Source organism: Urocitellus parryii, chromosome 4 (genome assembly GCF_045843805.1).
Source record: "Urocitellus parryii isolate mUroPar1 chromosome 4, mUroPar1.hap1, whole genome shotgun sequence".
NCBI lineage: Eukaryota > Metazoa > Chordata > Mammalia > Rodentia > Sciuridae > Urocitellus > Urocitellus parryii.
Window position 1 is genome coordinate 199,941,854 of NC_135534.1, and position 26,916 is coordinate 199,968,769.

Below are 26,916 nucleotides of genomic sequence, written 5' to 3' on the forward strand. Positions count from 1 at the left end.
CAGTGATTTCTGATGCTGCTTTTGTTATATTTAACTTTCAAGTGTACTTTAATCTCTTTCTGGTTTTCATGTTCTGTTCCATTGGTCTTACATCAGTATCACACTGCTTTAATTATATGGATTTTATAGCGTTTTAATATTTGGTACGGCCACCTTCCTTTCTAAATGTTTTGTGTGTGTGTGTGTGTGTGTGTATGTGTGTTTGAGAGAGAGAGAGAGAGAGAGAGAGAGAGTAAGAAGAGAGAGAATTTTCTTGCATGTTTTAAATTATTTATTTTTCTTTTAAACCTGAGCAATAACTGATCTAGCTCTGGGGAATAGCTACTAGTATTTTTATTGGAGAAGAAGTCATCTCATCCAGGAACATGGGTTTTCTTTACTTATTTAAGTCCACTTTTCTTCTGTCTTACCAAATTGCTTTCTGGTATTAATTATACATATAATTCACATATTTTATATGTATCATAACCTACAATTTAATGTTTAAGTTATATGATAATTATATATATGATCTCGTATATATATGAAATCTGTATTATTTTTATTTAAAAGCTTTTTATTATAGATAATTCAAACAAATTTTATTAAAATAATGTAATGAGTCTCATGTACTGTGGCACAGCTTCAACAATGAACATTTGTTTTTTTATAGAATTGTTTTTTTATATGGAATTCTTGATTTATAAGGTTGGTCTCATCCTTGACTCCGTTTAGCTTCACAGTTTATATTGCTCTGGTCATTGTGAATCATAGAACTGTTTGTAGGTGAACTTCATTGGTTATCTCTTCTATTATCTTTTTAAAAATGAAGAATTCATGCTGATTGTTGAACTGTTTTATATAACAAGTAATGTTTCAAAGAGCAATATATAACAAAACAAATAAAATTCTGTTCTCTATCAAAGTACAGTTTTTGAAAATTAAAAATCATAAATTTAAAATGAACATATGTCAAAGATTTTAATTGGATTCATTAATTAGTGAGAAAACCAGAAAATTGGTAACTGGTTCTAAGTATTTGAGAAACAGGTTTTATATGATCCTTCCTTTTAGACACACACACATACACACACACACACAGAATAAGATTGCTATATCAGAAACAAAACTAGTTAATGTCCCTTTGGGTTGGGTTTTTGTTTTTTGTTTTTGTTTTTTGGTAATAGGAATTTAATCTAGGGGAGGCTCTATCAGTGACTCACATTCCAAGCTCCTTTTTGTTTTTTATTTTGAGACAAGTCTTGCTAAATTGCTGAGGCTAGCCTTGAAACTGTGGTCCGCCTGTCTCAGCTCCCAAGTTGCTGGGATTACAGGCATGCACCACTGGTCCCAACTTAGGTTGTCCTTTGTTTTGGTCAGAAATTATTTACATATCTTCTGGGCACAAACTTACAAGTTAATATGTAACTTCTGAGAGTCTGAATTCTTATTTTTTAAAATTTATTTATTCTAATCAGTTATACTTCAATTCATTTTATACAAATGGAGCACAATTTTTGACTTCTCTAGTTGTAACCAAAGTAGGGTCACACCTTTTGTGCAATCATACATGTGCCTAGAATAATGATGTTTGTCATTTCACCATTTCACCATAGTGGTAGGAAAGATGGTGAAATGACAAACATCATTACTCTAGGCACATGTATGATTGCACAAATGGTGTGACCCTACTTTGGTACACTACCATCATGTTCCCTCCCCTCCTCCCCTTTGCTCCAACCAACCATCCAAAGTTCCTCCATTCATCCCATGCCCCTCCCATATTATAGATTAACATCCAATTATCAGAGAAAATTCGGCCTTTGTTTTTTTGGGATTGGCTTGATTCACTTAGCATGATCCATTTACCTGCAAGTGCCATAATTTTATTCTTTTACTGCTGAGCAATACTTTATTGGGTATATATAACTCAATTTCTTCATCCATTCATCTATTGAAGGACATCCAGGTTGGTTCCACAGTTTGTCTGTTGTGAATTGTGCTGCTATAAACATTGATGTGGTTGTGTTACTGTTTTCAAGTATTTTGGGTATAGACTGAGGAGTGGGATAGCTGGGTCAAATAGTTCCAATCCTGGTTTTCGAAGGAATCTCCATACTGCTTTCCACATTGGTTGCACCAGTTTGCAGTCCTACCAGCAATGTATGAGCGTGCCTTTTCCCCCACATCCTTGCCAACACTTATTGTTGTTTATATTCTTTATAGTTGCCATTCTGATTGGAGTGAGATGAAATCTTAGAGTAGTTTTGATTTGCATTTCTCTAATTGTTAGAGATGTTGAACATTTTTTCATATATTTGTTGATTGATTGTATATCTTCTGAGTAGTGTCTGTTCAGCTCCTTAGCCCATATATTGATTGGATTGTTTCTTTTTTTGGTGTTAAGTTTTTTGAGTTCTTTATATATCCTGGAGATTAGTGCATTATCTGATGTGTGTGTGGCAAAAATTTGCTCCCAAAATATAGGTTCTGTGTTTACCTCATTGATTGTTTCCTTTGCTGAGAAGCTTTTTAGTTTGAATCCATCCCATTTATTGAATTCTTTATTAATAGTAAGTAGATAATAGTAATTGGCATATTTCTCTAGAAAATTAAGTAATCCTCAGACATGTTAAACCAAAGTAGGAAATGATAGTGGTTTAAATTTTACCTGACAGTTGATTTTATAAAGTTTCTTTGGAACACAGTCACACTCCCTTAATTTGCATGTTGTTTATGTCTGCTTTTGCACTCAAATGGCAGAGCTGCATAGTTACATAGACTACCGGCCCACATACCATTAGGTATCTGTCCTTTGGCCCTTTATAGACAAGCTTACCAATTACTGTAATCGCTTCAGGATGATACTGAAAGGACATATTTGGCAGTTGAGGCCTTTCTCTCAGGATTGAGATTTGTTGTTTTGTTTGTTTTTAGAATCCAAGTGGACATATGCCGTGATAACTGGGCATGATGATGTATGCCTGTAATCCCAATTGCTCAGGAAGCTGACACAGATGGATTATAAGTTCAAAGCTGACCTAAGCATTTTAGTGTGGCCCTAAGCCTCTATCTCAAAATTTTTTAAAAAAAGAAAGAAAGAAAAAAAAAAAACTGGGGATATGGCTCACTGGTTATACACCCCTGTATTCAATCCATTGTAACCCCCCCCCCCCCCCCGCAAAAAAAAAAAGAATCTGCTCTGATATTTTGATAGCTTATTAACCTCTTATTGCCCACTCTTCTTTTCTGTGTTTTGTGTCTTTGGTGTAGCCACATTTCTAGTTTTTTTGTGCCTTTTCTTTTAGAACTTTTCTTCTCTTCTTGCCCAGTATTTCACTTTATTTTTTTCTCTCCTTAACATTGACCATAATAGTAATGTTAGTATATTTAAAATATTTATCGTATTGGTAAAATCTTATATTCCTTGTCTTTAATTTAGGTGAGTATAAAAATTGCCTCAAAATAAACCCAAACTACAAATCTGCTGGAGTTATCAAAATTTTTGTGTTTTTTTTAAATTGATATTGCCTGCCATTAACAACTCCCCATCCCACTCCCACGCTGATTTATGGCTTTCAATTGAAGAAGTTGTTCCTTACACTACTTTTTTTTTGGTGGGGGTGGTACTGGGAATTGAACTCTGGGACACTCGACCACTGAGCCACATCCACAGCCCTATTTTATATTTTATTTAGAGACAGGGTCTCACTGAGTTGCTTAGCACCTTAGCACCTCAGCACCTCACCATTACTAGGCTGGCTTTAAATATATGATCCTTTTCTCACAGCCTCCCTCGATGCTGGGATTAAAGCGTGTGCCATTGTGCTCGGCTTCCCTACACTACTTTAATTGAAGAAAAGAAGTGGGAAAAAACATGGAATAAATGTCATGTTTTAGAATAATTTAAAACTTATATAAAGCATCTTGGAAGATACAGAACAGCTATGTAGTTTACATCGAGTAAATATTAGTAGTTACTTGGCACATAAAATTATAGAACTAGAATTCTACTCAGTAAATTTTGTATTTTTCTAAGGGGTTTTAAATCTAACATGCTTTTCTATTTAGAAAATGTTAGTGATAGGTATTCAGATAATCATTATTTATTCTTACAACCTATTTGAAATCAGAACTGGTGATCAATTAAAAACAAAGTATTAACTGCATAATAAATACTTTTTCATTCTCAAGATAAAGCAGAAGGAGAGAAAGAATAATTCTGACACTTTATATGAAGTTGTGTGCTTGGAAAGTGAATCAGAAAGAGAAAGAAGGAAAACCACAGCCAGTCCTTCAGTTCGCTTGCCACAGTCTGGATCTCAGAGTTCAATGATACCTTCTCCTCCAGAAGATGATGAAGAGGAAGGTAAATGGAGTGCTAAATTTATATTTGAGGGCAGAGGACCTAGCAGACTACAGCATTGTGTTATGGAGTTGATAATGACGCCTGGCATTTGGAATTCATTGTCTCCTATGTCTTAGAGCAATGGGAGATTAAAAAATGATTAACATTGGAAATTCTTTAAAATCAAATTGGTAAAATTAGATTGTATAATTAGTGTTTTTTAAATAATCAGTTTAGTTTTAACTGGTTGGATTAGCACAGTTTTAAAACTAATTAGACACAGCTCTAAGTAAACATTTTCATTTCAACTGACTCCTTTTACAAGAATTATTCAAGTGCCAAAACATGACTTCCACATATACCCTTTTACCAAACATTTTTTGTACACACAGTTGTATATTATTGTGTTTCCATGCTGATAGACAATTTATTGGTTCATTTTTCTTTTTGTTTCTTTATTTCATGACTAGATCTATTGAATTGTCCTGTCAGTTTTATTAAGACCTGGTGTATAGAAGTGTGGGAAGAAAGCACAGAGCACAGAAGAAGTGAACATTCATATTTCAATTTATAACTTAGTACCTGGGCTTAAAGATCAATTATGAGGTCATAAAATGCTTGTATCTGTGTGAGGTTTGCAGGAAATGTTCTGGAAATTTATAGAGAATCAATTTTTCAGTGTGGAATATATGGTGGTACATCACGAAGAATAGTTTTGAGCTGGGATTTTAAAATGCAAGAAGAATTCATCAGGGATAAATGGGCTTCTTTAGACATTTCTTTTCAAAAAATTGCATTAACAAAGATATGGAGATGGGAAGGATGATTGGTTTGGTTTAAAGAAATGTATATCCATGATTATATGTACTTTTTTTCAAATTTAGAGTCAGCACTGATAGCCAAGTTTCCATTGTTCTGTTGAGTAATCACATTCTAGTGAGTAATCACCTAAGAGTCATGTATTAGTAATACCAATGGCCACTAGTTACTTGATGCATATTATGTGGTAGGCAAATGCTTTGTTTATTTTACATAATCCTCAAAACAACAGTAATTCTGAAAATAGAACTTATCCTCATTTTATACATGAAGAAATGGAATCTTAGAAAAGCGAATTTTCCCATGGTTACAGGGTAGAAGAATTTGGAGGTCTTGACTTGAATCCAGATCTAAGATTCCACAGTCTGAATTATAGTCTATCACAGTCTCTTGCATTTATTTCTCATGAAGCATTTTGAAATGCAGGAAAGGTACATACGTTGTTTTGAAGTCAGAGATGCAGTTTAGAGTCCCCTGCAGAGCCACTTTAAGTTAATGTGATCTACATGGGAATGGTGGAATTGTTCCTCTGTTTGAGACTATCTGCTGTATAAATGGTAGTCTCAAGAGTTACAGTTTCTCTTCTAAGTAATACTGGTTAAAATTGCAGGCTGGCAAAATGTTTACATAACTCTCCTCCCTTTAACTAAGCAATAAAAACAAAAGAACCAAAAATGAAGAATGATACTCCCTTTGTCATGAAATCAGAGAATGCTCAAATCTTCATACTGTAGATTTAGAGGATTATCTGTTGGTTACAAAGAAATTTGGGCTCAACTAATGGTTGCCATCTAGTTTTAATCTATAGCAGGCAGAGATTTTTCTTATTTTTGAGGAAATTCAAAAGGCCTCTATTGATAGTTCTTAATTAGGAGAGATGGGACTAACAGCAAAAATCAAAGAGTATCTGCTTTTACCCCATATTGTTTCCCTGGTGTGTACCACAACACTTGGTATGCAGTGGGTGACCAATAAATATTGGCAGGCTGAGCTGTTCCCTAGGATCCATTTCCATCGTTTTTCCATAGTAAAAAACAAAAACAAACAAACAAACAAAAAAAAAAAAAAACAAAGAAAAACTAGTGACAGGTGAGCTTCAGAAGAAATTGCAGGCATGCCATTTTCCAGTTCTCTCTAATCTGGATTACAAACCAGGGAAACTGCCTTCTTGTGTTCTGATTGCTACCTGGAAAGAAAAGACTAGTTCTCTAGAGAGGCTTCTTACTCATGGGACAATAGAAAACAAGCAGTTATAAAATGGAGTTTTTCAAAAGCAACATTCTGAAACTCAGATTGCCTTTTGGTTCCCCATCTTTCCTCCATTTTATGCAGAATGGGACTCTACACACAGATTTCAAACTGCTACTATCTAGATTTGTTGAAATCATCCAGAAAAGTAAAAGAGAATTTTTGAAAGATGGGTCTTCCTAGTCTGTTTGAAGGAATTGTGATTCCTTGTAAATTTTAATTTTTTTTTAAGAATTTCTTTTTTAGGTGTAGATGGACACAGTACCTTTATTTTGTTTGTTTATTTTTTAAATATGGTGCTGAGGATCGAACCCAGTGCCTCACACATGTAAGGCAAGCGCTCTACCATTGAGCCACAACCCCATCTTCCTCAAAAGAATTGTATGTAGTATATCAGTACTTAAATAGGTAGAAAATTATTTGAAGAATTAAAGTAGTCTGGAAAGCTAATGAAAGTTGGGGAAAATTTACCTTAGTGCCCTCGAGCCTTTTTCTTTTCTTTAAATTTAAATTATTCATCCATTTACAGAAATCTCACATCTTTTTCTGTCTCACCATTGAAACTAATGATAACGTCCAAGACACTGTATAAAGAAATTTTATAATAAGTAGCATGGGCTTCTGAGTCTTTAAAATCAGATCTCAGATACTGCCTTCTCTAGTAACAGTTCAAATTCATGATGCAGTCATCAGAGGTTTGCCAAATTTTATGTAGGTATGTTGAGTGAAAAACAAAATAGCAAAACCCAGCTTGACGAGGACATGTGGAATCAAATACTGTCGCACCTAGTTAGCAGAATGTAAATTGGTAGAACCATTTTGGAAGACAGAGTCAGAAAATTTCAAAATTCTTTTACAAGTATGTGGTGTTTAACTCAGGAAGTCCACTTTTAGGCATATGTCCAGTGAATTAGTATATCCATTCTGATACTGTTTATAGCAAAAAAGGTGAAAATATCTCTAGTATCCAACAGAAAAGAATTGTCTTGGTCTATATTTTTTTGTCCTTTCATTATTCTTTTCATGCCTGTGTCAGTGTCACTGTTTTGTTTTTGGTTGGATTGCTTTTGGTGCTGGGAACTGAACCAGAACTTCACACATGCTCAGCATGTGCTTTACCACAGAGCTACCTCCCTAGCCTTCAGTATCACTTTTTTCACAGTCTTCATTCATATCTTATAATCTCTAAATTCTTACTTGAACCTACTTTTCTTTGCATAAGTTTAAAGTAGTTCATCTTGGTCCTTTTAAAATATTTTTGTGCTTTCTATTAATGTGTACCATTTTGTAGACTTAGAAAGTCATAGATATATAACAGAAAAGTATCAATCATAACTCTCAGAAACAAGAATTATTAATGTTGTGGTGTAGTTCATTCTAGTCTGTTCTATTTTTTAACAGACACATGGAATATTTAATTTCATTTTTATGTGGTATTTCGCATGTCATTGTGTAATCATGTCATCGTGCAATTACCTTGTATACATGTGTCATAATTTATTCCATCATTCTCTACTCTCCTCTTTTGAAGATTTAGGTGCTTCAAAATTTTAATCTGGTATAAATAAAAGTGTGGTATTTCCATACATAAAGCTACTTGCTTTGGAATAAGAATGAGAACATACCATATCTTGAGTCTTATAATTTTATTATTAAATGACTCTTTTCTATAATTGACATACTATGTATGGACCTATATGAAAAGCAAAAGAAAATCAAAGAGGTTACAAAAATAGGACCATTTTAATTTTATTTGTAATTATGGCTGTATACTCCCAGTAGAGTCTTTAAATTTGACTGTTAAATTCCCATGTCATTCTTTTGGCTAGTATAGCCTCTTCTGTTATCCTTTTTTATGTGTTTTATTTATTAAAGATAACGATGAACCTCTCTTGAGTGGATCTGGTGATGTATCCAAAGAATGTGCAGAAAAAATTCTTGAAACATGGGGAGAACTGCTGTCAAAGTGGTAAGTTATAATAGCATAGTTCTCCTTTTCATCTGCAATTCTCATTGTATGTTTAGAAAATCTTAACTAAAATATTCAATTTGGAACCAATAATAGAAACTACATATGAGGCTTGCATTCTAGAGTCTCTGTTTTTAGAGGTTTATAAGGATAATAGTGAAGACCTGAAATCGGTTCTCAGAATATTAGAATCCTGGGCTGGGGTTGTAGATCAGTGGTAGAGTGCTTGCCTAGCAAGTGTGAGGCACTGGGTTCAATCCTCAGCACCACATAAAAATAAATAAAGATATTATGTCTATCTACAGCTAAAAAAAATATTAAATAAGGAAAAAAACACTTAAAAAAAGAATATTAGAAATCTAATAAATTCTCATTGTTGGAGAAAATATTTATCCAAACATGGAACTTATGGGCAGAATAAATTAGAGAAGAGGCGTGTTAAAGAAATTAGCAACTGTTAACTGGTCAAGTGGCTAAGACAGTACACAATAATCAGGAAAGTTTAGAGGACGTTCAGGGAACACACACAGGCCTTAGATGCGTCTTTACTTTATTGTGGTATGTACCTGCAGTGGCAGAGCAGAGAGTCAAAAGTATGGTTTGTTACCTGTTCTGTCAATTACTTTTCCTAGTAACATGTTTAAAACTCAAGAATTTCCCATCAGCTCAAGAGATGCTTGACAGTAATAAGAAGCGCAAGCCTCTACATTTTCTAAAAATAATACACCAACTCCAGGTACTTGTTAACATAACCAAAGATATTCTGTTAAGTCAGATTGGTAAGACATTTATGTAGTTTCCCTTTCTCCCTAGGTAAGATGCCAGGGAGGGAAAAGAGCCTGAGTATGGGTCTATTTCTGATGTTTTGGTTATTAGGGTAGTCATATAAGCTCCTGTGGACCTACACTTTGGTATTTAATTTTTCTCAGAAGTTTTAACTGTTGAATTCTTTCACTCTATTCTTGGTAAAGCTGTGTCTCAGCATTAAAAAATATATATATATATTTCATGCCCTTGACAGGACTAGAAATGGGCATCATCTGCTCCCTCATTCTTTTTTTTTTAATATAATTTTTTTTAAGAGAGAGAGAATTTTAATTTTTTTTTTTTTTTTTTTTTTTTTTTTTTAGTTTTTGACAGACATAACATTTTTGTTTTGTATGTGGTGCTCAGTATCGAACCCAGGACACACGCATGCCAGGCGAGTGCGCTACCGCTTGAGCCACATCCCCAGCCCCTGCTCCCTCATTCTTAACAATGCTTTACACATTTGGGAAATGTCAAATAGGTACAGGAGAAAAAAGCACACCAAAGCTTGGTTCGTCTTCACACAAGTGGTTTTAATACGTGAACTCGGCATAAGTGCCCAGAGCAGTAATTCTCATGCTTTTGATACTTCTTTACAATCAGGAGACAAAACTGCTGACACATTTGTCACAATTATACTTTCCAGTTCAGTCAGTTTGGAGGGTTTAGGCTGCTGTTGCCAGGAATTTCATCCGTATAAAAAGGTTTCTGCTCTAAAACAAATGAATTCAGTCTTGAATTGGTTTCATAATACTATGTTTAAAACCATCTAGTATACTATTTAGATTCTAGAATTATACTTCATTAGAGTAACCCACCAGCATTGTATATAGTGTCTTAGAATTTGTTTTGTTATCATACTTCGATATTCATTTTGCTACTTAACAATCAACTGTCTTCTCATTCCTTCATGTATATTAATTAACTGAGTTTGTCTCTACTGTCTTCAGGTTGTTTAAACTGTATTTGCTTGTTTTAGTCTTCACTATTATAGCCTCTCTTCATTTCATCATTATTTTTCCCATTATTTATATATGTTTTGCAGATAGGAAGCATTGTAATATCATGGAATTTTAGAGCCTGATAGATGTGGCATCATATCCTATCTTCTACTTCCTGTAGGGTAGCGTCTCGGGCAAGTCACTTAACTCTTCTAAGTGTGTTACTTCGTTAAGAAAATAGAAGTCTATAAAACTAACATTGAGGATTTTTTTAATTTTTGAGAGAGAGAGAGAGAATTTTTTAATATTTATTTTTTAGTTTTCGGCGGACACAACATCTTTGTATGTGGTGCTGAGGATCGAACCCCGGCCGCACACATGCCAGGCGAGCGCGCTACCGCTTGAGCCACATCCCCAGCCCACATTGAGGATTATTACAGATTAAAAATAATGGTATATCATCATTATAGTAATCATTAATAAAAAGCAATTTACCATCAGCTAGGCAGTATACTAAGTTATATGTTATATTTCAATTCTAACAACTTAAGAACTGAAATCCTTTTATTGGTACTGGGGATTGACTTCAGGGGCACTCTACCACTGAGCCTCATCCCCAAGCTATTTTGTATTCTATTTGGAGATAGGGTCTCACTGAGTTTCTTAATGCTTGCTATGTATTGCTGAGGCTAGCTTTGAACTCATCCTCCTGTCTCAGCCTCCCCAGCTGCTGGGATTATAGGCATGTGACACCCCACCTGGCATCTGATATCCACTGTTATAGGTGAAACTGACTCATAGGTTAAGCCATTGTAATTAGTAAACTGTCAGAACAAAAATTGTTAACACAACAGGTCTGATCCCAAAGCTGGCTTACTGAACTCTGTTTGGTTTTAGTGGCGGTATTAATTAATATGTCTTTGAACTGTAACTCTTCAAGTTCATTTTAGTGTGACTCTTAGCAGATATGAGGTCCAGTGTTCTCATTATAATATAGTATGCTGAGTTGCATAGATAAAGTTAATTAATATCAATGAAAAAATTATTCTGGAAGCAATTTTACCAATATAAATTGTTAGGGTTAGCAGACTTTTTTTGTGAAGGGCTAAATACAACTGTATTAGACTTTGCAGACCAATAATAATCTGTCACAACTATTCAGTTCTGCTGTCATAGTGTAGAAGCAATCATAGATAGTACCAAAACAATTAAGCGTGGCAATGTTTCAATAAAGGTTTGCTTATAAAAAGAGATGGTGGGCTGTATTTGACTTAAGAGGCCATAATGTACCAATCCTTGAATTATGTAACAGACTACTTTTGGTTTTTTTGTTTTTTTTCTGCTGGAAACTTTTCAACTTTTCATTCATATACATGTAAACACACATGCATATATATTGAAATCTAAGCAAGGAAAAATATTGAATTGTCTGTAGCTCTCACATTAGGGTACAGTTTCATAGAATCAATCATTTTTAAATGTACTCCACATTATTCACATAGAATTCTGGAAATGTGAGAAAAGTCTCACCTCTTTGTAATTTGATAGTGGTTCTTTTATGGCAGTGACTTCAATCTGATACTGACTGGAGCTTTTCTTTGTAAGGATCCTGCTTCATTGACTATTAATAGTGGCTTTCAAATGACAAAAAAAGAGCATTCATTGGTCTTAAGAGTTTGAGAACTACCTCAGTGATTTAATTGACCTTCCTGACCTTTTTCTCCATCTGTAAAACTAAAGATACAACACCTACCCTAGATGGTTGTTACAGGGTCAAATGAGATATTGTATGCAGAAGCACTTTGAAAATCTATACCAACATTTTAGCGCAGGCTTTATTTTCTTAATTTTATAGATGATATAAATGAAGCATAAAGACTTTTAGTAACTTGGTTTTTATTTTTGTATGGTACTGGGGATCAATTCCAAGGCCTCACATGCTACCGCTGAACTACATCCCCTGCCCTGGTAACTTGTTTTGATGTAGCAGTAGTGTACTAGAAACAATCTTAGCTACCACAGGTATTTGGAGAAGTTATGTGAAAGAAGATATCATGAAAATTGCTGAAAATATACTCAAAATATTTTAACTTAGAACATATAAATATGCAGTTCACTTGTCAATTTTAATATAGGGCCAAGCCCTTATCTTTAACTATGTGCTTGCTAGTTGCAACTTTGCTTTCTGTCTTTCATGATGCTTTTTTTTTGGGGGGGGAGGGCAGTGTAGGGGATTGAACCAGGGCCTCACACATGCAAGGTGAGCGTACCACCAAGTTACATCCCCAGCCCTGTCTTTTCTTAGATGGGCCATGACCATAAAGCATCCTCTGTGGTTCCCTGTTTTGCTTTTTTTTTTTTTTTTCTTTTTTCTTTTTTAAGTAACAGTTGAAAGATAGTTAGGAAGCAGTTTTCAGAATTCATGTATACTTTTATTTTTTCTTTCACCTATTTTGGTCACATCTAATCCAATAGCATTTCATCTTTTTCTTTATTGTATTGCCTTTCGAGTATTTAAAGACAATTTTCCTTTTATAAATTTATGAGTTACAACTTTATTTTTAGGCACCTCAACTTGAGTGTGAGACCAAAGCAATTGTCATCCTTAGTAAGAAATGGTGTCCCTGAGGCTCTTCGAGGAGAAGTCTGGCAGCTGCTGGCAGGCTGTCACAACAATGACCACCTGGTAGAAAAATACCGAATTCTTATAACAAAGGTAAGGAAACAATAATTCACCTTCAGCAGTAATGCTTTTAGAGATTTGTAATGAAAGATCATTGTGACTATTTGACTTCCAAGAATTTTTTGTAATTTCTTTTAGAACTATTATACTTCTAGTCCCAAGATGTTTCTTCTGTTGGCACAAAGGCACAAGGTTTTCTTCCTTGATTGGTGTTACCTTAGAGGGAAGGGATATCATCTAACCTACAGTACATTTGAATTCTTTTTGATAGTAATTACATTTTCAGTCAGGTAACTTGTGCCATGCAATGTATAGTTCTTATCACATTTCATTTGGTAGGGATCCAGTTTCTGCAATTGTGAGTAAATAATTCTGTAATCTTTTTTTTTTTCAATATTTTTTTAGTTGTAGTTGTACACAACGCCTTTATTTTATTTATTTTTACATGGTGCTGAGGATCAAACCCAGGGCCTCACATGTGCTAGACGAGCTTTCTACCCCTGAGCCACAATCCCAGCCCAATTCTGTAATCTTAAACCACATTTGTTTTTGTCTCATTCCTCTAAGTGAAAAAATCCTTATTTTTTCTGTATCCCTTTCTCAGGTTGAGGTGTTCTTGAGAATTTTGCTAACAAAGCAAGAAAAACTATTACTGTCTGACATACAAAGTTATTTTCTGCAAGATTAGGCAGTCTTTTGTGTCTTTGAATGCCCTGAGTTCCTGGTTTTAGTTTTAGTTTTCTCAAATTCTTCAAATGATTTCTTTAGGAAGCAGTTTCCCTGGTGGTATGCAAATCAGAAACATGAGTTAAGAATGCTTTGCTTAGAATCTGCAGTAATATTTGAGCATTTTTCATTGTGATAAAAGGTGAAAACTTTTTTAAGTTAAATTTTATAAAATATGAATAACATCTTTATAAAGATGTTATTTGAAAACAAACATAAAACACCTTATTAGGGATACAGCATTTAAAAATGAAAATTGAAACTTTGTTCACCAAAAAATTATTTTTCTGTTCTCAGAATATTAATGTTCCTTATCATCATCTTAATTCCAAACAGATTTTTGTTTATTTCACAAAGTAATATGCTGCTTCCTCCCATTATGTTGATATAATTATCTTAACCAGCATTTATTGGGCATCTGTTACAACCACAGTCCTGGAGCTAAGAGGTTAAACATGAGGGCAATTGACTATCATGTGATAGAATATGTCTGAAAAAGCACAATGGGAACCATCAAAAGGAGTGATTAATTTAGTCTAGGAGAACAGGGGAATCTTTATCAGGAATACAACATTCTAAACAGGTTCTAGAAAAGAGCTCCCAGGCATAGAAGGATGGAAGAGAAGTTTATTATCCACTAGAACGAATGAAGGCTCAGAGAATGAGGTTACATAATGTGTGAGCTAAAAAGATATGCACAGTTGATTATTTCTTTTGTTGGCAGAGCATGTTTTGGATTTGTAATACTGTCTTTCTAGTTCTACTTTGGAAGTCCTTTGAAATGTTTCGCCAGAAATGACACCCCCCCCCCAATGCCATTGGTACTTATTGGTACTTGTTAACTATACAGAATGGTAAAATTATTTGATCAATTTTGCTCAAAAATTGTTTCTTAGGAGATCATTGCTTTAAAGATTGTTGGTAGAAACTCTTCAAATAGATAATCTAAAGACATAAAATATCTGTGATTGTTTATAAAAATGATAACATGTTTGTAGAAAAGGAACCTGGCAGTTATGTGATGTGTAAAAGACCATCTATTAACAAAGTCTGCTATGTTTGAATAGTGACTTATATACACTGGCAATATGGACTTTATATTTCACATTAAACTTCTGTTATTGTACGTTTGGCTAGAACCTTCAAAAAGTTTTAGTTTGAGTTGTTGGTGAATGATCAGAAAACACAATTTAATCATAATAATACTGGTGAATGCTCTTTTTTTAAACACAGTGATATCCTGTGAAAGTTGGTTATTGTCCCAGAAACAATATTCACCTTATATGGAAATGGTTGTAATTGACATTTTTTAACTTAATCTGAAAAAAAAAAATTTTTAAAGGAAAGAGCACTACTTTAATTTTTTAAATCAATTTTTATAGCAAGGTATAATTTAAAAGGGCAGAATACAACTTGAAAGTGTACAGCTTTATGACATTTTCCATATAATACACTGCTGTGATTATTGCCAAGAGCAGGGAATACCCATCACACCCCTCATAATTATTCTTGTCCATTTCTTATCATAACAAACACTTCTATTATCACTGTTGTGACTTTTTCTCTCTTTAAACTGTTCTTGAACTTCATTAAAATGCAGGTATAAAGTATATACTTGTTTCTATCTAACTTCTTTTGCTCATTCCTTTTGGGAGTGTGTTAGAAGCTCATTTTCTAAATTTGTTTTCATTGTTTCAATTGCTAGGAATATTTCATATTAATAAGTAACACTTAAAAATCCATTCTACTGTTATATATATTTGGATTTGGGGTCCAATTTTAGCCATCATGAATAAAGCTGCTGTGAATGTTCTTGCAACTGTAGTGGGATTTGTACATATTATTAGACATATTTGACATTTACCCATATTACTCAATTTAAGAAATTATTGTGAATATGGCTTCTTTGCCAAATACTTGCTTTGTAACCTATAGTTTTACATGTGTTATTATGTTACAGTTTTTAAAATTTGCTTAGCTTCTTCAAAGACTAAATTTACAATAGGAAAAATAACTTACTGAGTGAAAGCACAAAAATTGATTTGGAAAAAAAACTGATGAATGTCTTTCTCACCATCTTGCTATAATTGTCAGTCGTGTCTTGTGAGGGGTACACGTAGGACTTTTTTTGAATATCTTTTTTTTCCGCCCTTTGGTGTTGGGAATGGATTCCAGGGCCTTATGCATGCTATGCATGCACTCTGTCACTGAACTACATCCCCAACCCCACATTCCTTTTGTGATCCAAGGATAAATGATGTTTTTAGTAACACAAAATACATTGCATATTTTTAAAGGTGTTTCTTATAAGCAGTGAAGTTATTTTGGAGGCACTCTTTTCTTTCTACTTTCCTTTTGAAAGTGAAAAATGTTTTATTCAGCTTTTGTACTTTGTGCAGGGATCCAGCAGACAAATGACATAACAATAATAATAGTTACCTTTTTTGAGTGCTTAATGTGTGTCAGATGCTACACAGAGCATTTTATATCCATCATCTCTTTAATCCTAAGAAATTCCTTGTGAGGTAGTAATTACTATTTCCGTTTTAGAAAAAAATAAAGAAATGTTGACTCACTGAGGCATAACAATATGCTATCATTCACTTAACTAGTAAAGAAGTAGAGGCAGGATTTGCACCACTTAGTACTGACTCTACCTCGAATTCTTTCCCATAATCCTATTTGTTTATCTTCAAACATAAGTAAAAATTTCTTTACAAAAATGTAAATATACATAATTTTATGGAATCACATAAATATGCTATATACATTTTTATTTTGCTTATTTTTAAGTGTCTTTTTTTTACTGGTGGGCCTTTACTTTGTTTCTGATTTTTAGCTTTAATTTTGTTCTCTTTTTTTTTAAGGTTTTTTTTGTTGTTGTTGATGGACATTTATTTATTCATTTATTTATATGTGGTGCTGAGAATCAAACCCAGTTCCTCACACATGCTAGGCAAGCGTTCCACCACTGAGTCACAACACCAGCCCCATGTTTTTAGCTTTTAAATAGTGCTTTACTAAATATTCTTATACATGTTCTAAATCTTTTGAGTTTCATGGAAAGGTTGTAGGAACATGAACGCTAGATCAAAGGGTGATGTATTTTTAAAACTAGTTAGTTGGTTGGTTTGTTAATAGTTGGTACTAGGGATTGAACCAAGGGACACTGTACTCTGAGCTACATCCCCATTCTTTTTATTTTTTGAGACAGGATCTTGCTAAGTGACCGAGTTGGCATTGAACTTGATATCCTCCTACCTCAGCCTCCTGAGTAGCTGTGATTAGAGGCATTACCAAGCCCAGCTTGGTTATTTAATTTTGTATTTAATTTACTTATTTTCTGTTTGGCTTTCAGGATGTGGTAGTTTATAGTTCCACTAGCAATGTAGTTCCACCAGCCAACGAACCTATTGACATATCCCAGCCTGTATTATTATTATTGTTATTGCTGTGTTTAATTTTTGCTATCAATAGATGTGATACCAATGAATTGTTAGTTTGCAGTTCCCTGACTGCCAATAAATGTGATTTTGCTCTTCTGTGAATTACTTCTTCATATTCTTTGTACATTTTTTTTTTGCTATTCACATTTAAAATTTTTTTTTGTTGTAGTTGGACACAATACCTTTATTTTTGTTTATTTATTTTTATATGGTACTGAGGATCGAACCTAGCTTACACAAGCTAGGTGAGTACTCTACCGCTGAGCCACAACCCCAGCCCCATGCTATTCACATTTTTTATTGGAGATTATTACAGTTGTACATAGTAGTGGGATATGTTGTTGCACATACATGCACACAATATAACAATATAATTGGGCCAATATCACTCCCCAACATTGTACCTTTGTCTATTTAAGAGGTTAATTTCTGATCACTCTATAAATTATGAATATTAATGTTTTGCAACTGCATTATACATATTTTTAGTCTATTTTTATTTTTTTATTCTAATTTGTTATGTATGACAGCAGAGTGCATTACAATTCATATTATACATATAGAGCACAATTTTTCATATCTCTGGTTGTATACAAAGTATAGTCATACCATTCGTGTCTTCATACGTGTACTTAGGTAATGATGTCCATCTCAATCCACCATCTTTTCTATCCGTGTGTGTGTGTGTGTGTGTGTGTGTGTGTGTGTCTATACACGCCACATTTTCTTTATCTATTCATCTACTGAAGGGCATCTAGGTTGCTTCCGCAGTTTAGCTATTGTGAATTTGCAGCTATATACATTGATGTGGCTGTGTCCCTTATAGTATGCTGTTTTTCCATCCTTAAGGTATAGACCGAGGAGTGGGATAGCTGGTTCAAATGGTGGTTCCATTCTCAATTTTCTGAGAAATCCCCATACTGCTTTCCACATTGGCTGCACCAATTTGCAGTCCCACCAGCAGTGTATGAGTGTACCTTTTCCCCCACATCCTCGCCAACACTTATTGTTGTTTGTATTCTTAATAGCTGCATTCTGACTGGAATGAGATGAAATCTTAAAGTAGTTTTGATTTGCATTTTTCTAATTGCTAGAAATGTTGAACATTTTTTTCATATATTTGCTGATGGATTGTATGTCTTCTTCTTTTTTTTTTTTAAAGAGAGAGAGAGAGAGAGAGAGAGAGAGAAAATTTTAATATTTATTTTTTATTTCTCGGCGGACACAACATCTTTGTTGGTATGTGGTGCTGAGGATTGAACCCGGGCCGCACGCATGCCAGGCGAGCGCGCTACCGCTTGAGCCACATCCCCAGCCCTGTATGTCTTCTTCTGAGAAGAGTCTGTTCAGTTCCTGGGCCCATTTATTGATTGGGTTATTTAGTTTTTTGGTGTTTAGATTTTTTAGTTCTTTATGTATCCTAGAGAGTAGTGTTCTGTTTGATGTGTGTATGGTAAAAATTTGCTCTCAAAATGTAGGCTCTCTATTCACCTCACTGATTGTTTCTTTTGCTGAGAAGAACCTTTTTAGTTGAATCCATCCCATTTATTGATTCTTGATTTTAATTCTTGCACTGTAGGATTATTATTAAAGAAGTAAGGGGCTTAATCCAACATGATGGAGATTTGGGCCTACTTTTTCTTCTGTTAGATGCAGGGGCTCTGATATAATTCCTAGGTCCTTGATCTACTTTGAGTTGAGTTTTGTTCATGGTGAGAGAGAACAGTTTATTTTCATTTTGTTGCATATGGATTTCCATTTTCTCAGCACATTTGTTGAAGAGGCTATCATTTTTCCAATGTATGTTTTTGGTGCCTTTGTCTAATATAATATAACCGTGATTATGTGGGTTTGTCTCTGTGTCCGTTGGTCTATCAGTCTATTTTGGTGCTAATACCATGCTGTTTTTGTTACTATTGCTTTGTGGTATAGTTTAAATTTTGGTATAGTGATGCCACCTGCTTCACTCTTCTTGCTAAGGAATGCTTTAGCTATTCTGGATCTCCTATTTTTCCAGATGAATTTCATGACTGCTTTTTCTATTTCCGTGAGGAATGTCATTGGGATTTTCATTGGAATTGCATTAAATCTGTATAGTGCTTTTGGTAGTATGGTCATTTTGACAATATTAATTTTACCTAAGAACAAGTTAGATCTTTCCATCTTCTAAGGTCTTCTTTAATTTCTGTCTTTAGCGTTCTATAGTTTTCATTGTAGAGGTCTTTAACCTCTTTTATTAGATTGATTCCCAAATATTTTTTTTTTTTCTATTTGAGGTTATTGTGAACGGGGTAGTTTTTCCTCATTTCCCTTTCAGAGGATTTGTCACTGATATACAGAAATTCCTTTGATTTATAGGTGTTGATTTTGTATCTTGCTACTTTGCTGAATTTATGTACTAGTTCTAGAAGTTTTCTGGTGGAATTTTTTGGGTCTTCCAAGGATAGAATCATATTGTTGGCAAATGGTGCTAGTATGAGTTCTTCTTTTTCTATCCACATTCCTTCAATTTTTTTCATCTGTCTCAAAAAAAAAAATGACCAAGCATTACATCTCAAAGCCCTAGACAAATAGGAAACAAATCAATACCAGAAGCAGTAGACGACAGGAAATAATTAAAATCAGAGATGAAATGAATGAAATTGAAACAAAAGAAATAATTGAAAAAATTGACAAAACAAAAGTTGGTTCTTTGAAAAAAATAAATAAAATTGACAAACCCTTAGCCATGCTAACAAAGAGAAGGAAAGAGAAAACTCAAATTACTAACATTGATGATGAAAAAGGAAATATCACAACAACACTACAGAAAGACAGAAGATAATTAGAAATTATTTTGAAAACTTTTACTCCAATAAAATAGAAAATGTTGAAGACATTGGCAAATTTTCTAGAGTCGTATGATTTGCCCAAATTGAATCAGGATGATATGCACAAATTAAACAGATAAATTTCTAGCAATGAAATAGAAAACGCCATCAGGAGCCTACCAACCAAGATAAGCCCAGGACCGAATGGAAACACAGCTAGTTCTACAAGACCTTTGAAGGAGAACTAATACCAAAACTCTTCAAGTTATTTCATGAAATAGAAAAAGAGGGAGCACCTCCAAACTCATTGTATGAGGTCAATATCACCCTGATTCCAGAACCAGGCATAAACACATCAAAGAAAGGAAAACTTCAGACCAATATCTCTAAAGAACATAGATGCAAAAATTCTCATTAAAATTCTGGCAAACATATCAAAAAGATAGTGTACCTCTATCAAGTGGGATTCATCCCGGGGATTCAAGGCTGGTTCAACATACAAAAAAAATCCATAAATGTAATTTATCACATCAGTAGAATAGGAATCATATGATCATCTCAATGGATGCAGTAAAAGCACTCAACAAAATACAGTACCCCTTCATATTGAAAATACTAAAAAACTAGGGATAACAGGAATGTATCTCAACATGGTAAAAGCCATTTATGCTAAGCCCCAGGCCAACATCATTCTAAATGGATAAAAATTGAAAGCATTCTCTCTAAAAATGGGAGCAAGAAAGGGATGCTCTCTTTCACCACTTCTATTTAGTCAATTTTTAATTGACTTTATTTATGGTTTCATGCCTTGCAAAACATTTTCAATTCCTATGTAGAAAATGTGTCATGGTTAAGATATTTCCTATCTCTTGCCAGGCATGGTGGCACACGCTTATAATCCTGTGGACTCAGGACGTTGAGACAGGAGGATGGCAAATTCTAGGCTAACCTCAGCTACTTAGTTAGACCCTGCTTCAAAATAAAAAGGACTGGGGATGTAGCTCCATGGCAGAACGCCCCTTGTTTCAATTCCCAATACCAAAAATAAAAGGGTATGTAGTTTGGTGGTAAAAAAACCCTGAGTTTGATTCCCACTACTACACAAACTTAAAAAACCTCTCCTAAGAATCTTTTGTAAATGTAATTTGGAGATTTTGATACAATATTTTTATTTTGCATGTTAATTTTTATATCTTTAGTCCATCTGGCATTTATTTTTGAACACAGCATAAGATAGCATTCCAATTTTACTTTCTTCCAGATGGATAACCAGTTGTGTTATTCCTATTTTCCTACTGAGTACAACTACCATCATTGTCATATCTTACATTCTATCATCTATACTGGGATTGTTCTGTTACTAACCTGTTTGTGTTTTCCTCTCTCAATACTCTTTTGACTAAAGAGGCTATGATTTATGTTCTGATACTTTGTGAAGCAAATCTTTTCTATTTCCTATGAATTACTTGACTATTCTTTCAATTTTAATCTTCCACAAAAGCCTTAAAATCATTTATCCAATCTCATCACCACCACTATCTTATAAGGTTATGTAGTGATTCTAATTTGAATTCATTAATTGACATTGAGTGTGTAAATTGAAAATTGTTATTATATCTTCACAACTAAGAATAATGGGATGTCTTTCTACCTGTTCAGTAAAGACTTCAGATATGCCTTCTTGTGAGTCTTGTGCCTTTTTTATTTTATTCCCAGATTATCTTAGAGTACTCACAAGGTAAGTGGAGGGTGTTTTGTTTTTTGTTTTTCCATTTGGTACAGTGGAGAAAAAACATTGATAAATTTTCTCTTCATCTAGCTGTTGAGTTTTGATGATTTCCAAAAATGCATATTTTAGATTTCTAAATATACAGTAAAAATGTTTCACCTCTTTGATTTCAGTGTCTATGGAAGCTATCGGTTGTCTTGATTTTGTTTTTATATGTGGTAGAAATATTAAGACAGTGTCAGATTTGATGATGGTGATAATTAAATTCCTTCTCTAATTCCTGATTTTAGTTAAAATGATTTTAGCTTTTCAATCTTTGGGGGAAATATGCTATTTATTTTTTATAAATAATTTTTATTTAAGTTTTCTTTCTTTCTTTCTTTTTATTTTTGTTTTTTTTTTTTTTGTTTTATTCTTTGTTGGAATTTGTTGTTGGTGGTGGTGATGGTGCTGAGGAATTGAACCTAGGGGCACTGTACCATTGAGCCATATCTCCAGCCCTTTTTATTTTTTGAGACAGAGCCTTGTTTAGTTGCTGAGGCTGCCTTGAACTTTCAATCTTCCTGTCTCAAGTCTTATGAATTGCAGGGATTACAGGGATGCACCACTGTGAGCAGCTTAAGGTTGGAATTTTTATTAGGAATGTCTACTGAATTTTATTAAGAGCTTTTTCAGCATTTCATGAACATGATTTCCTTTCATTTGTTGATGGAGTGCATAGTTGATCAACATGATAGACTTGATATTGTCTACAGTTGGCTTCATGTAATAAATTTCTACAGAACAAGTACCTCTAACTAAATTCTTTGTGTTCTTTTCTTTCTGGTCTTTGGCCAGGAGCTCTTCAGTCCTGATCTTTAGATGGTACTAGTAAGACTCCAATGGAAGCCTCTTAGCTCCAGTTGCCAGTTATCCTAGGGTTTGGTGACTTATGTTAAGTTGGAGTTGAGAATAAAGACAAAGGAAGGCATTTTCTATTTCCAGAATCATCCTGTTCCTTCTTTGTTTTGTTTTGTTGTTGGTGGTGGTTTTAGTTTTTTTTAGTTGTTTTTTTTTTCTTTAGAGAGAGAGAGAATTTATTTATTTTTTAGTTTTCAGCGGACACAACGTCTTTATTTGTATGTGGTACTGAGGATCGAACCCAGGCCGCACGCATGCCAGGCAAGCGCGCTACCGCTTGAGCCACATCCCCAGCCCCAAGTTTTTTTATTTTATGTAAGTATATCTTTCTGTTCCTTTTAAGTCAGTGTTTAATAGGCAAAATTTACACCAAACTACTTCTACAACAGATTTTTTCCCCCCAGCTCTTTTTATTTTTAAGACAAGTTCTTGTTAAGTTGCCCAGGCTGACCTGAAACTTGGGATTCTCCTGTCTAAGCCTTCCAAGTAGCTGGAATTGTAGGCTTACACCACTGTGCTGGGCTCGATGAGACCTTTCTAATAATGAGAAAATAATGAAATAGCAATGTATCTTGATGTTTTTCCTTCCTTCCATCCTTTTGGCCTTTTTTCTGAAACTAATCTGCATTGTTTTCTTCAGTGATTGTCAATTTCAGTGGAAGGAACATTTTTGCCATGAAGCTTTTATTCAGAACCTAACTAGTAGCAAGCTCATATAACCAATATTTACATTTCTAATTGTTTATTCAAAGGAGACTATAAAGGCCCAGATGCAATTTTACAAGTCTGGAAAAATAAAATATTAGTTATGATTTCATTATCAAATTATTAGTTATGATTTCATTATAAAGCAGATTGATTTACTAGGCAGTGATTAAATAATACTTACTCACAGGAACCTGCCTGTGGATGCCCAACAATAAAAGGGGATTGATTTATCAAGAACAGTGCTGGATGTGAAGTTTGAAATCCTGAGTACTAGTCTTAGTGCTCTAACTGGCTTCCTTGAACTCAGATGGGATTCTGTACCTATGACCATTCATCCATTTCCTCTTTTCTAAAATGAGGTTCCTGAAGTAAGTGATTGATCCTTCTTTAAATTTTAACATTGTGGAAAATCAGATACTGTTGGTCCTCTATATCCACAGATTACATATCTGTGGGTTCCATATCCCCAAATTTAACCAATTAGAGATTGAAAGTGTTAATTGAAAAAAGTTGCTTCAGTACTGAATATTTACACACACTTTTTTTTCTTGACAATATTTTTTAAACAACATAATAGTTAAATAGCATCTACATTATATCAGTTTTACAAGTAATCAGGATACAGGAAGATTATGTAGGTTAAATGCAAATACTTCACCCTTTTTATAAGGAACCTGAGCATCTACAGATTTTGGTGTCTGACACAGTTCCCAGAACTAGTCTCCCTTAGATACTGAGGGACCATTGGAGTGTTTGAGCCCTGCCTCAAAATACAGGCCATGATTCCAGTGTTTCACAGCTGAGTTTTTTTTTTTTTTTTTAAATATATGACAGCAGAATGCATTACAATTCTTATTACTCATGTAGAGCACAATTTTTCATATCACAGCTGAGTTCTTTTGCGGTCTGGTTCTATAGGAAATTAGGTTGTTGTGAACTTTCCGGTGCATTGCATGCTCCAATAGAGCAATTAACTATAGTAGATCCCTTTAAAGTTTTATTTGTGAAAATAATTTTAAACCATGATGTCTCTATGAAGTCATTTCTCCTCTAGGGAGTTCTTGTAAGTAATGTCTGTCTAGGGAGCTTTAAAGGGTTTTTGTTTTTTTGTTTGTTTGGGTTTTTTTTTGGGGGGGGGGAGTGTTTGTTTGGTACTGGGGATTGAACCCAGGGACACTTAACCCAATGAGACAGAGTCTCATTGAATTGCTTAGTTTTGCTAAGTTGCTTAGGCTGGATTTGAACTAGTGATCCTCCCGACTTAGCTTCCTGAGTCACTGGGATTACAGGTATGACCACCACACCTGACATAAAAGGTTTTGAACTTACTGGAATGTAAATGTAGAGCTGGGCTTGTAGCTCAGTGGTAGAACGTTTGCCTAGAACATGTGAGGGCACTGGGTTTGATCCTCAGCACCACATAAAAATAAATAAAAGTATTGTATCCATCTACAACTAAAAATGTATCTTAAAAAAAAAATATCGGGGCTAGAGTTGTAGCTCAGTGATAGAGCACTTACCTTGCATGTATGAGGCCCCGGGTTTGGTCCTTAGCACCACATAAAAATAAAGATATTGTGTGTAGGAGACCAACCTTACACGTGACTGGGTCACACTCCCTGGCTGGGTGCTGAGGCGCTCAGTCACAGAAATGTGGTCGGTGTCTCGTGCATGGGTATGTCTTGCTATAGCCCCATGGGTGAAGCTATGCTTACCTGTTTCTTTGTAATATAACCCCTTGCCCTGTTTAGGATAGAATCTTCCATGGAAGTGCCTTGTGTGTGTCCCCTTCTCTTACTGTGTCCTTGGGTATGGCCTACCCAGGTGTCAGTCATCTGCTGACAGTTTACATCATGAAGATACTCAGCCCCCTGAAACCTGACCCCTGGCCTCATTTGAGTAACTTCTCCTCAATAAAAGGGGTCAGCACGTGCTCTGGCTCTCTCTCTTTCTGCAGACCCTTAAGGTCAGAGGAGCCGTCACAGCGACCCCAAAGAAAAAGGTATTTGTGTCTCTTGTGTGGTTATTTCGTGCAGCCCAGTTAGCCCAGTTTAACTGGAGTGACCCCTGAGCCCTTTAGTCGCGAGAGCAGAAACCCGGCAATTGTGTTCATCTGCAACTTAGAAGAAATTTTTTTTTTAAGTGTATTGAGCTTGATCATATTAAAATTGCTGACTTTTACCATGCAAAAATGTCATATACCTTAACCTAATTGAGTATTCCTTGTCTAAAATGCTTGGGACCAGAAGTGTTTCCTATTTTGGAGGTTTTCGAGTTTTGGCATATTTGCGTAGTCTTTGCCAGTTGAACATCCCTAATCTGAAACTCTGAAATCCAAAATGCTCTAAAATATAAAACGTTCTGAGCATTGTATCAGTACTCAAAAATTTGAAATTTCATAGCATTTAGATTTTCAACCTTCACATTAGGGATGCCCTACCAGCAGTTAGAATTATCATACCAGATCATTACTTGAAAGATACTCCAACCTAAAAGCAGAACTGTTTTTGTATTAGGCACCTGTTGCTTATTCAGTCAAAAATAATTGAATGTGGTGGCACAGCTTAGGTGGCTGAGGCAAGAATATCAAAGCCAGCCTCAGCCAGAATGAGGTGCTAAGCAACTCAGTGCTACCCTGTCTCTAAATAAAATACAAAAGAGGCCTGGGAATGTGGCTCAGTTGGTTGAGTGTTCCTGAGTCCAATCCCCAATGCCAAAAAATAAAAATAATAATAATCGAATGCGTTCAGTTTCCTGCAAATTAACTTGAGAACATTATGTTAAATAAAATAAGCCAAACTCAAATAAAAGGTCATGTGTTTTCTCTCATATATGGAGGCTAAAGAGAAAAAACGAAAAGAAAGATGTGAGTTGGGGGGGTGTTTCCAATGAGAATCAGAGGGGAAATATAGGGAGGAGAGGGAAGGGGAAAGTACTAGTGAATGATATGGACCAAATTGTATTGTTATATCATGTGCATCTATAAGGTCTCTTTTTTTAATTATTTTTTTTAAAGAGAGAGTGAGAGGGAGGGGGAGAGAGAGAATCTCTTAACATTTATCCTTTAAGTCCCCGGTGGACACAACATCTCTGTCTGTACGCGGTGCCGAGGATCGAACCGGGCCACACGCGCGCCAGGCGAGCGCGCCACCGCTTGAGCCACATCCCCAGCCCTAAAATGTCTCTTGTTTAGAAATGTTATTAGGAGGTAGATAGTTGGGGTAGCATAGAGTGCTACATGGCAGGCATGATGTTAAAGTCTGAGGAATGTCATGTACTCAAAAGGCAGAAAAAACTTGCCAATTTCCGAAAGCCTCATGGGTCAGTGTTATTTTAAAGAGAAAATGTTCGTGTGGATTTTTGTAAGAATATGGATTTACTACCTTTCCCAAGCCACTAATATTTTATCTTTTTGGAACAAAATATTTTTCTTCAGTTCAAAACAAAACATTTAATTATTGACTGATTTGCCTACCTATAGCTATTAGCCCTTTTCATTTTTTAAGTTTTCTATATGAATATTTTGATTGTAGTTCCGAGAGTGGTTTGTTAGAAAAATGTTGAAAGAACTGAACTCTTTAGTTTTATACAAAGGACCCTGAGATGTAGAGGGAATAAGCTGCATGACCAAATTCACAAGTAGTAGAAAATTCTGGATTCCTTACTTTATCAAATACTTGTTCCACTTATTGAAAATAAGTAATTCAGAAATCATTCCTTTATTAATTCAATATTTGTTAATCCCTCAATAAAAAAGGGTTTAGAATAAAATTTATGATGAGCATATAGAATAGTGAGTAACC

General features: G+C 34.6%; 1 protein-coding gene across 6 annotated transcripts in view; it reads left to right on the forward strand.

Moving 5' to 3' along the window:
* Positions 1 to 26,916, forward strand: part of Rabgap1 (RAB GTPase activating protein 1) — a 163,706-nt gene that overhangs the window by 66,695 nt on the left and 70,095 nt on the right. For all 6 annotated transcript variants that reach the window (XM_026386295.2, XM_026386294.2, XM_077797093.1 and 3 more), the window contains 3 exons: positions 4,174 to 4,348; positions 8,270 to 8,363; positions 12,677 to 12,827. In XM_026386295.2, the coding sequence (XP_026242080.1) occupies positions 4,174 to 4,348; positions 8,270 to 8,363; positions 12,677 to 12,827 (420 nt within the window). The remainder of the gene's footprint in view (positions 1 to 4,173; positions 4,349 to 8,269; positions 8,364 to 12,676; positions 12,828 to 26,916) is intronic.